Source organism: Diceros bicornis, chromosome X (assembly GCF_020826845.1).
Source record: "Diceros bicornis minor isolate mBicDic1 chromosome X, mDicBic1.mat.cur, whole genome shotgun sequence".
Lineage (NCBI taxonomy): Eukaryota > Metazoa > Chordata > Mammalia > Perissodactyla > Rhinocerotidae > Diceros > Diceros bicornis.
In genome coordinates, this window is record NC_080781.1 from 16195200 (window position 1) to 16207601 (window position 12402).

The 12402-nt window shown below is 43.6% G+C and overlaps 1 protein-coding gene across 1 annotated transcript in view; it reads right to left on the reverse strand.

Moving 5' to 3' along the window:
* MAP3K15 (mitogen-activated protein kinase kinase kinase 15) overlaps positions 1 to 11180 on the reverse strand; it is a 133019-nt gene extending 121839 nt beyond the window's left edge. Inside the window, exon 1 of the mRNA XM_058535537.1 lies at positions 10649 to 11180. Coding sequence (XP_058391520.1) covers positions 10649 to 10994 — 346 coding nt within the window. The 5' untranslated portion in view covers positions 10995 to 11180. The remainder of the gene's footprint in view (positions 1 to 10648) is intronic.
* Between the last annotated feature and the right edge of the window lie 1222 nt (positions 11181 to 12402).

A 12402-nucleotide genomic window follows, 5' to 3' on the forward strand; every position in this document is an offset into this window, starting at 1 on the left:
AAATATAATAACCAAAATAAAAAACTCACTAGATGGGCTCACAAGAAAAAGGGAGATGACAGAAGGGTCAGTGAACTTGAAGATAGTTCAATAGAAATTATCCTCTCTGAATAACAGAGAGAAAAAAGACAAAGGGTTTATGCCCAAATACAGAAAGACCTCCTAGAAATCCAGACCCTCTCCCAAAGACCCATAAGCCAATAGGAAAAAAGGGAGAGGGGGGAATCACGAATCGATAGCTCTCAGAAAAACGGGAAATATGCTCAGCTTCACACAGAATAAGAGAAATACAAACTAAAACTAATTGAGATCCCATCTCCCAACTATCAGATTAACAAGAGTCCAGAAGATTGGCAACTTGTCTTGTTAATGAGGCTGTAAAGAAAGACAATGTGCAAAATAGTATAACCCCCAGATAGGAATCTGACACTATCTACTAAAATTATAGGTGCATTTATTCTTTAATACACAAATGCCACTCGAGTACCTAATCACAAATACACCCATACAAGTATTCAACAGCACATGTACAAAGTTATTCATTGCAGCTTAGTAGCAAAAAAAAAAAAAAAAATGCATCCAAGAGTCCCTTAAAAAGGGATTGGTAAAATAAATAATGATACATCCACCCAATGAAGTACTATCCAGCTATAAAAAAGAATACGGAAGATTTCCATATTCTGATTTGGAAAGATGTCCAGGCTAAACTGTTAATGGGAAAAAGCAAGGTGCAGAACAGAGTATTTGGTTTGGTACCTTTTGAATAAGAAAGGGAGAATAAGAATGTGTATTCATATGTGCTTATGTTTACGTAGCAGAAGTGATCAAACTTTTTCTGTAAGGGGCCAGATAGTAAATATTGTCGGCTTTGTGGGCCACACAATCTCTGCCATGTAGCCAGAAAGTGGCCATAGATGAATGGATGTGTTCCAATAAAACTTTATTTACAAAACAAAGGCAGCCAGCTTGCAGGCTGTAGCTTGCTGACAACTGTAAAGCGAAATAAGAAACTAGAAAAAAAATTAGGGGGAACAGTGTAGATGGAATAAAAGAAAAAACAGATAAATCAGATTTCATCAAAATTAAAAATGTGTGTGTGTTAAAGGACGGCATCAAGAAAGTTAAAAGACAAACCCAAGAACGGGAGAAAACATTTGCAAATCATATATCCAACAAGGGATTTGTCTCCAGAATACATAAAGAATTCTTACAGCTCAATAACAAGATGACAAATAACCCAACTAAAAAAAAAAACAGGCAAAGAATTTGAATAGACATTTCTCCACGGAAGATATACAAACAACCAATAAACACATGAAAAGACATTCAACATCCTTAGTCATCAGGGAAATGTAAATCGAAACCACAATGAGATACCACTTCAAACCCACTAGGATGGCTATAATAAAAAAAGACAATAACAAGTGTCGCTGAGGATGTGATGAGATTGGAAGTCTCATACACTGCTGGTGGAAATGTAAAATGGTGCAGCTGCTCTGGAAAACAGTTTTTTGGAAAGCAGTTCTTCAAAAAGTTAATTATAAGGTGGATGCAACCCAAGTGTCCATTGATGGATGAATGGATAAACAAAATGTAGTATATCCATACAGTGGAATATTATTCAACCTTTAAAAAGGAAGGAAATTCTGACACATACTACAATATGGATGAACCTTGAAGACATTATGCTAAATGAAAAAAGCCAGACACAAAAAACAAATACTGTATGATTCCACTTACATGAGGTATCTAGAGTAGTCAAATTCATAGAAACAGAAAGTAGAATGGTGATTGCCAGGAGTGGGGGACAGCAGGGAGAAATGGAGAGTTATTGTTTAATGCGTACAAGAGTTTCAGTTTTGCAAGATGAAAAAGTTCTGGAGATTAGTTACACAACAATGTGAATGTACGTAACACTACTGAACTGTACACTTAGAAATGCTTAAGATGGTAAATTTCATATTACATGTTTTTTTTATCATAATACAAATTTTTTTTTTTTTGGTGAGGAAGATCAGCCCTGAGCTAACATCTGATGCCAATCCTCCTTTTTTTTTTTTTTTTTTTTTTTGCTGAGGAAGACTGGCCCTGGGCTAACATCCGTGCCCATCTTCCTCTACTTTATATGGGACGCCGCCACAGCATGGCTTGACAAGCGGTGCATCGGTGCACACCCAGGATCCGAACCTGAAAATCCCAGGCTGCTGAAGCGGAGCACTCGCACTTAACCGCTGTGCCACCGGGCCGGCCCCACAAAGTTTTTTTAAAGGGTTAAATATAGAGCTACCATATGATGCAGAAATTCCACTCCTAGATATATACCCAAGAAAAAGGCAAACATATGTCCACATAAAAACTTGTAGCATTATTCACAATAGCCAAAATTGGAACCACTCCCAATGTCCATCGACTGACAAATGGATAAATACAATGGAGTGTATCCATACAACAGAATATTATTCAGAAATAAAAAAGGAATGAAGTACTGATATATGGTACAACATGGATGAACCCTGAAAACATGTTAAGTGAAAGAAGTCAGTCACACAAGACCACATATCATATAATTCCATTTCTATGATGAAGCAAATCTATAGTGACAGAAAGTAGAGTAATGGTTGCCTGGGTCAGGGGCCGGGTGGCTGGAATGGGGAATGACTGCTAATAGGTACAGGGTTCTTTTTGGGAGTAATAAAAGTGACCTGAAATCAGATTATGGTGATGGCTGCACAACTCTGTGGATATACTAAAAACCACTGAATTGTATACTTTCAATGGAGGAAATTACATCTCAATAAAGCTGTTTTACAGAAAGAATAAAAACAAGTACTAGAATATTCTTAGCAGTAGCGTGGTTCATAATAGTCTCAAACTGCAAACTACTCAAGTGTTCAACAAGAGAAAACATGAACTGTGGTATATTCTTACAATGAAATACCATACAGAAATGAGAACGAATTATTGCTACATGAACAATACAGAGAAATCCCACAAACATAATGGTGAACAAAAGGCCGGACACTAAAAGGTACAAACTGTATTATTACAAAAAGTATAACAAGTACAGAAACAGGTAAAACCAATCAATGCTGATGAGAAATCAGGATAGTTGTTACTCTCGGCTAGGCTGGAAAACAGAAGTGATGACACTCTGGGGTGCTGTTTGCATTCACTTTTGTGATCCAGGTGCTGGGATACATTGAGGGTACAGTTTGTGAAAACTCATAGAGCAGTACACTTAAGATTGTACCCTTTTCTGTATATACGCTATAACTCAATAAAAAGAAAAAATAAAGAGCATACCAAAGCAGAGTTTTGTGCTTTTTCCTCACCTCCATTCTTCAACACAGGACCAGGAATGGAGGTAGGATAGAATCTCCAACCGCAAAGCTTTGGATTTCTTTTTTTTTTTTTTTTTTTTTTTTACCAATTGCAGGACTATAATGTGACCCCACTACACAATGATTGTCCAAAGGATTCCAGCCCCGAGTCTTTACTATTTCACAAAGCACATTTCCTTCTATCCTGAGGTTCTAGTCTGTTTACTGGTGGGAACAAGAGGAAGGGGAAGGCACGGGGGGACTGACATTTATTGAGCACCTACTAAGTTCAGGGCCATGTGCTTAAATCTCTACCTAGAGAATTTTTTAAATGAGGCTCAGAAATTTTACGTTATCCAAGGTCACATGGCCAATAAATGACAGGGCAGAGATTGAAACCGGATTCGTAAAGCCAATGTCCTTTCCCCTTTGCCACTTGTATTACCAGGGGCAGTGGGCACAACGATGGAAAACATGTTGGTAAAGTTTCATCACGGATCTGTTTGGGCAGTTTTTACTCTGGAGGGCTGAAAGGCAACTCACCTAAAGGATAACATGCACTTCCTATACTTTTATGGAGGGTGAGACGAAAGGGAGGCAGCTGTGGACCTGCCAACTAACTCGAAGTACCTGGAGGACTCATCCTGGGGAAAGACCCTCTCCCAAATGTTTCAGGTGTGGGGGATCAGAATTGGCCACCTCAAAATATGTCTCTTTACCTTGATTATTTTCAAGAACAAAAGACTCTGAAAGAAACTTTGACCTCCCCCCCCACTAACTGCCTAAAATAATTTAACCCAGAAGGCCTGTCCCCAGGACAGGCCACCACCATAGATAACTCTGGGTATGAATAGACTGGGAGGGTCTTTGCTAAGCCCATTCTTATCAAAGCTCTGAAAACCAAGTAAAAGTAGAAGTTACCCTTTGTAAGAGACATTTACATTTGTAAGGGAAATCTCCATTTGTAAAGGTATCTCCCTCTCTGTACTGGGAAGAAGGGGGGATGACCTAATCTCTAGAAACTCTTATTGATGCGGAAGGCAGAGGACTTAAATCTGCATATTAACCTTATTCTTGTTTACTGTGCTTTTCTGGTAATCTCCCATAGCTGACTCCCCCCACCCCAACATCCTCCTTTGTCTTTAGCTGAAGGTAGTATTTAAGATGAGAACCTCCACCATTTTGGTGAGTTGCTCAGTTTTTCCTGAGTTTCTCCCATGTATACATGTTATTAAACTTTGTTTTATTTTCTCCTGCTAACCTGCCTTTTTAATTATTTGGCCAGGCATAAGAACCTTCAGGGAACGGTCTGGGGGTGGGGGTGGGGGTGGGATGCTCCCTCTTCCCCTACAGAGGCAAGGTATCAGGTTTGGTTTATCAAAAGTCACCTGTGTCAAACAATTTGAGATGAATCACAGACCTCAATATAAAGGGTAAAACTATAAAGATTTTAGAACACATAGAAGATTATCTGTATACCACCACCTGGAAGTAGGCAAAGATTTCTTAGGGAGGACACAGAAAGCAATCTTCACAGAAATATATCTGAAATTAGACTTCTTCAAAATTAAAAATTTCTGCTCATTGAAAGTCACCAGGAAGTAGATGAATAAGCGAGCCACAGTCTGGGGGCAAATGTTCACATAATATACTTCTGACAAAGCACTTGAATCCAGAATATATAAAAAACTCTCCTAATTCAATAAAAGGATGACAATCCAATTAAATGTGTAAATGGCTTAGACACCTCACCAAGGAAGCTATCTGCATGGCCAAAGAGCACATGCCACAGTGCTCATCATCATTAATCATCAGAGCAAGGTGAATTAAAACCATCATGAGAAACCACTCCACCCCCTACTAGCAAGGCCAAAATTGAAAAGCTAAATAATACAAAGTGTTGGTGAGGACATGAAGCCACCAGAACTCTTGTGCGTTGGTGCTGAGAATATAAAATGGTACAACCACTTCAGAAAAAGGTTTGGAAGCTTCTTATATAGTTTAACATACACCTACTCTTTGATTCAGCCATTCCATTTCTAGATATTTATCAAGAGGAATAAAACATTTGCCCACCAAAAGGCCTATATACAAACATTCATAGCAGCTTTATTTCTAATAGCCCCAAACTGGGAACAACTCAAACGTCCCTTAGAATGGATAACCCACTGTAGTCTATTCATGCAATGGAATAGTACTTAGCATTAAAAAGGAACCAACTACTGATACAACAATATGGATGAATCCCAAAAACATCATGCTGAGCGAAGGATGCCAGACACTGAGGAGTCCACACTGTATGAGTCCATTTATACAAAACTCCAGAAAAGGCAAATCGAATCTATAGTGACAGCAGATCACTCATTGCCTGGGGCCAGAAAGGGGAGTGGAGAGGGGAATGAGTGGGAGGGGACATGAGGGAACTTTCTGGGCAGATGGAAACCATACTGTGATAGGGTTTGGTTACATGGGTTTAGTCGTTCCTCAAAGTTGTACAGCTAAGATTTGCGCATTCCAATGTATATACATTTTACATTGAAAATGGTTTAAAGCATAATAATCAGGCATGGGGTGGGGAGTGGGTAGAGGTAAAGAAGAAATAAAGATTACAGAATGTTAATTGTTGAAGCTAGGTAATGTACATGCTTGAAATTTTCCATAATAAAAAAAAATTGAGAAGAAAAAAATCATTTACCTGTAATGTTCCTGCTTCTCTCCACCTTCTCTCTAGAGCCCTTGCACATCCGTGTCCAATTCTCCCTGGCCCCTGGGCTCCCCTCTCGCAGACCCCAATTCCTGAGTGAACTCTGCTTCCTGCCAAGGTCCACCGCTCAACTCCTTTCTGCTCTGCAACTCCCCATCACCAACCAAGCCCCAACAACCATCAGGCATTTTTGCCAAGCCCCGTCACACCCAATAGCTCACAACCTGTGTAAGGTACTGGGAAACAAGAAGTTTTGCAGCTTGCTTTGCAGAAGTTCAGTCCTCTCCCACCTATATTATTTGACCATGATTTAAATGGTCTGATTTAAATCATGTCTCAAAGCACCTGTCTCAAAGCCTGATACACAGAGGGCTTTAAAAAATAGTTTACAGTTTGCATTCCAAAAATATGTTTGGTAAGCTGACCTCTGGGAACCAAAAACACATTTTATCCCAGTAACTAACAATATACAGCCAATAACATAGTGGGCCAGCTCACAAATATCCATCTCCCCTAAAACGCACTCAAGGCTCAAGCAGCAATGCCTCAATTAAATGCTGCAGGTGCAATGCTTCTCTTATCAGTCAGCCCACATGACTAAGAGATGAGGAAAGTTCCAGGTTCAATGCTGAGTCAGTAGCAGTAACAGCAGCTCAAAAGGAAGGAGGCTCAGGGAAGGACCCCCATGGGCAAGCCAGCAGCCAGGTCCAGCAGAGGATAGTGAGGTCTAGCTAGGGACTCATGTGGTTTGGTCCCTGAAAGTGAAGTCGTTGCCTGGGCCTGAGCACACCAAGCCCCTGTCTCCAACTGGGAGGGACGGGGGTGGGGAGAGAGGGAGCCGGCTTCTGAGTTACAATCCCATCTTTAATCTTCTACTCCACTTGTTTAAAATAAAAATCGCATTTATATTATAGAAAATATACATTATAGAAAATGTGTACAAAAAGAAAAAAACCAGTATTCCCAGCACACAATTCAAACTACTGTTTCCATTCCAGGGTGTCCAGTGTGAGTTTTTCTAGTCTCTTTCTAGTCTCACTGAGGAGAAAGGTTCAGACCCAGAAACGTGTCATGAGGATGTTATTTCTTAATAAAATCACAATTGCACTATATCTATACCTGGCCACCATCTTCAACGTGGTTTCTATAGGAATCCGCATTCTAATTTCCTTTTGAGGACACCAAACAAGTACTGCTTCATCTCAATAGGAGAAACCAGGTGTCATCTGTGTCCACTGAGAATTACATTTTTTTTTTTTTTTGCAGGGCAAGAGTCCCCCTAGGCTAACATCTGTTGCCAATTTTCCTCCTCCCCCGCCCAATTAATATGAATTATCACATGACCCAGCAATTCCACATCTGGGTATATACCCAAAAAAGTGAAAGCAGAAACTTGAACAGATATTTATACACCTATGGTCATTACAGCATTATTCACAATAGCCTAAAGGTAGAAACAACCCAAATGGCCATCGACAGATGCATGGATTAACACAGCACGGTATATGCATACAGTGGAGTTTTAGCCTTTAAAAAGGACATTCTGGGGGGCCAGCCCAGTGGTGTAGTTGTTAAGTTCATGTGCCCCACTTCGGCAGCTCAGGGTTTGCAGGTTTGAATCCCAGGCACAGACCTACACACCACTCATCAAACCATGCTGTGGTGGCATCCCATATACAAAATAGAGGAAGATGGGCACAGATATTAGCTCATCTGGCTAATCTTCCTCACGGAAAAAAAAAGGACATTCTGATACGTGGTGGAAGACAGATGAACCATGAAGATTATGCTAAATGAAGTAAGCCAGACACAAAAAGACAAATACTGTAGGATTCCACTTATATAAAGCATCTAGAATAGGCAAATTCATAGAGACAGAAAGTAGAGCAGTAGTTACCAGGGGCTGGGAGAGTGAGGAATGGCAAGTTATTGTTTAAGGGGTACAGAGTTTCTGTTTGGGATGATGAAAAAGTTCTGGAGATGGATATTGGTGATGATGGCACAATAGTGCAAATGTACTTAAATGCCACTGAAATGCATACTTAAAAATAGTTAAAACGGACCAATTTTTTTCTTTTGCTTGAGGAAGGTTTGCCCTGAGCTAACATCTGTTGTCAATCTTCCTCTATTTTGTATGCAGGTTGCCACCACAGCATGGCTGCTGAGGAGTGGTGTAGGTCCATGCCCGGGAACCAAACCCAGACCACCAAAGCAGAGCACACAAAACTTAACCACTAGGCCACTGGGGCCAGCCCAAAAACAGGCCAATTTTATGTTACGTATTTTACCACAATTTTTAAAAAAGCCAGTGAGATGCTCCCGCCCCTCATGGCCCATAGCAGTTTTCTTTCACAACAGCATTCACTTGTTCTTGCTTAGGTTGAAGGCCTGCCTGTGACTCTTCTGCAGCCCATCAAATCACCCAGGCACTGGTGACACATAAGCTCCAATTTAGACCCACACAGGACCTCAGAAAACTGCACAAGGAGATGGAAAACACAATCCAACCCAGCCTTGACTTGTTATGAGCACAGGAGATAGGAAGTGCTTGAATTTCACAGCTGCGATCTTCCCTAAAACACACGTGAACACTTCAATAGTTCCCCTCTCCAATATGCATTTTTCTAGAACAGCACTGTCCAGTGGGACCTTCTGTGATAAGGAAAATGCTCTCTCTCTTCACTGTGCCTGTTGAGCACTTGAAACGTGGCTAGTGCAAATAAGGAACTATTTTATTGCATTTTAACTAATTTAAATGTAAATAGCCACCTGTGGCTAGTGGCTACCACAATGGATAGCATGGTTTTAGAACAGAGATAGATTCATATCTTTTTGGTGAAGATGCCAAAAAGCTGTGAGTGGTAGGGATCAGGAAGCCAGGAAAGGTGGTGGGGGGCTTGTCTGTTTAATCCATAAACCCACTTATTGGAGGCGGATATATGGCAACATATATCCTTTGTCAAACCTATGAAAAGAACTTATTAGTTACAATGATGTACTGAGAAATGATTTACTCAAGACTAGGCCAAGGTCAACAAAAGGAGGTACATGGTGCAGCTGAAAATTCTAGGCAACCTGGACCTGGGGCAAGTACAAGTGACGTGCCTGCTGTGTAGCTCTGGAATTGAAAAGCCCAAGATTTCTAATTGACTGAATCTTCAACCCCCACCAGATGGAAGGGGTCCTGTTAGTAGATGGAGGCTTGTTTTACACACACACACAACCCCACCCAAGAGAAGCAAAGCCACTGCACACCAGTTTTTCAGAGTTGGCACCAGCAGGCAGGAGGCTGCAGTTGTGCCTAATGGCAAAAGGGACATTTGACCGTTCAGGGAAGAGTCTGTTCAAACTCCAATTTCGGAGGAAAATGAATAAAGTCAAGAAAACAGAGTGGTTCTGGGTGAAGTGGGCTCCTGAACAACTTTTCTAAAAAGATGTTGTGCTGAGGAGTATACTAGAGTGGTCAGAAATGTCAAGAGACTGTTTTCAATGGGCCCAGCTTCCACTTGTTTGAACAAGCCTGACACCTCGCCCCCCTTCCAGGTGGGGAGGATTTGCTCTGCAGAGAACAGATCCATGTTACCTCTGGCAAAGAAAAGATAGTAATAAACCTATCTTACTACCTCAGCATGGTGCAGCCAGTGTCTTAAAGAAACTCCCCATTTACCTTCTCAGATGCTTCTAGGTTTAGGGTAGGCACTGCTACTCTCTTTTGACCAGTGGAGAAACCAAGGCACAAGGACTCCCAGGTAATTACTGTCTCACATACAACACTCGTGAATGTCACCCAAGTGCCAAAGGGTTGTCACATAGAGTCTAAAGGTTTGATAAGGAAAGCAGCCAAGCAACAACACACCATTCCACACCTGGAGAAACTCTTGCCAACCAAAAGTATTCATTTTAAAGCTAGATTCTCATGGCACGCTTATTGCAGTGAGCTTAGAGATCTAGCTTCCCATTCCAGCAACGGAAGAGACCCTGAACCCCTGAACACCTGCGCATTATGGGATAAAATATATCTGTCACAGGGGTGGTAGAGCACAGCCCCACTGTCAACGTGTGTTGGGGGGCGAGAATTAAAGTGTGCAAAAGAACACCGGGGCATTTCTAAGAGGCATGCCCCCCACACACATCCACACACTCAGTTGTAACACGGATTCCCACTCGTGGCTGCAGAATGGAATCACCTGGGAAGCATTTAACACTCCTGAGGCCTCAGATTCTGATGTGGTTCCTCTGGGATAGTCTGGGCATGGGGAGTTTTCAAAGGTCCCCAGGTGATTCTAACGTGTAACCAGGGCTGGGATCCACTGCTGCAAGGGACATCCAGGAATGAGGAAGTAAAAGTTGGAAAAGTGGTGGGGAGGAGGAGGGGGCTGTTTCTTGGGTTACCTGATGTCTAAGGAGAGTGAAGAATAAAGAGGTCTAAATGCCAGTGTCCTGTTTTTTTTTTTTTAATCTGTAAAAGGGTACAATGCTACCTACTCTCCCCTCCCCAAAAGGTAGGCTGGTCCCGTGGAGTCGGGGGGGTTGCTAGGATGGGGAGGGGCCGGTGCCATGGCACGTGCGAGGGTAAGGAAAGCAGGCAGGAGTGGGGTGGGGGCGAAGGGGGCACCCGCCTCACCTGCGTCGTAGAAGGCGTCGAGTACGGCCGTCTCCCCGAAGTCGAGCTCCCCGAAGGGCACGGAGGTGAGGTGGGCGCCCTCGGCCTCGCAGGCCCGCAGCAGGCACTGCCGCGCCCCCGCCTCGGGGCCGCCGGCCGGGCCGCCCTGGGAGCTCTCGCTGCGCACGTATACCGCCCGCAGAGCCCGCCGCGGCCCGCCCTCGCTCCCGCCCCCCACGCCCTCGGCCGCCGCGTCGGGCTCCGCCGGCCCGGCCGCGCCCTCGCCTCCCGGAGGCAGCGGGACCTGTGGAGACTCGGCCGCCGCCCCGAGCGCCCCAGCAGGGGGAGTCCCGCCGCTGCTCTCCATGTGGCCGCCCTGCGCGCCTTTCCTTGGTCCCACCTCCGCGCGAGTGGCTGGCGGCTGCGATCAGCTGAGGGCCACAAGCAGTCGCGGCACCTGCTCCTGGGGCGCGGGAGGGAGCTGGGGGACCAGCGCGCGCCGGTGGCCCCGCGGCTGGCAGGTGACGACGAAACCCCCACGCTGCGGACAGAAGCTCGAGCCCCGCAGCCCCCGAGCGCCCTTTGAAGGCCGGTGAGAGAGAGGCGGGGGCGAGGGGAGGTCTGGGAACGGCGTCGGGGCAGGAGCGGGCAGGGCGCCCCCTGCCGAGCCCCCTGGGCAGCGTCCCCAGAAGGGCGGTTTCATGCACTGTAGGATTTTGTTGCTGCCATCCCCTCAGCCTGACCAACGGTAGGAGCCCCAATTTCTTTTTTCTCAAAACAATTTGAGGCTTTTCAAGCAGAGTTAAAAACTCTTTCAAGGCAATGCTTGGACATAAATATTCAATTCCAAACTAAATACGGAAGTGGTTTTAGCCAGAATTGAGATGAGCAGATGCTTATTTAGAATGCCTGATTTTGCATTTCTTGTCCCCAGTTGCCAAGAGCATGGGCCTCTTGAGGCCAGTTCTGGAGGCCCGCTCTTCCTGACTTTCACTGTGACCTTGACAAAGCACCAGGATGCACCAGCAACAAACTTGGTTTAAACACTCCAAGGAGGCTGTCTGCTCAACCTGTGCAATACTATGAGCTCAAAGGGATCTTTACCCTAGATCTTGCCCATCTCACGATTTTAGGCCCAAATATTAAAAAGTAGTATTAGCACTGCAGGTAGTACCTGGATTTAAAAGATAGGATGCACTAGACGTTGTTGCACGGTTCTTGGGTTTTGTTTTTTCATTTTTAATAAGTTTTATTGAAATATAATTCACAAACCATGCACTTCACCCATTTAAGTGGTTTTTAGTACATTTACAGAGTTGAGCAGCCATTACCACACTCAATTTTAGAACATTTTCATCGTCTCCCCCCAAAACCCAGTACCCATTAGGAGTCACTTTCCATTCCCTCTCCCCAACACCCCTCAGCCTCAGGCAACCACCAGTCTACTTTCTGTCTCTGTAGATTTGCCTATTCTAGACATTTCACATAAATGGAATCATACGATGTGTGGACAGAGGTTTTCATTCGTCTTGGTTATAGACCTAGGAATGGGATTTCTGGGTCATATGGCAACTCTATGTTTAACCTTTGGAGAAACTGCCACTGTTTTCCACAGCAGCGTCACCATTTTTACATTCCTACCAGCAGTGTCTAAGGGTTCCAATTTCTCCACATGCTCACCAACACTTGTTATTGTCTTTTTGATTATAGCCATCCCAGTGGGTATGAAGTGGTACCTCACTGTGATTTTGATTTGCATTTCCCTAATGACTAAT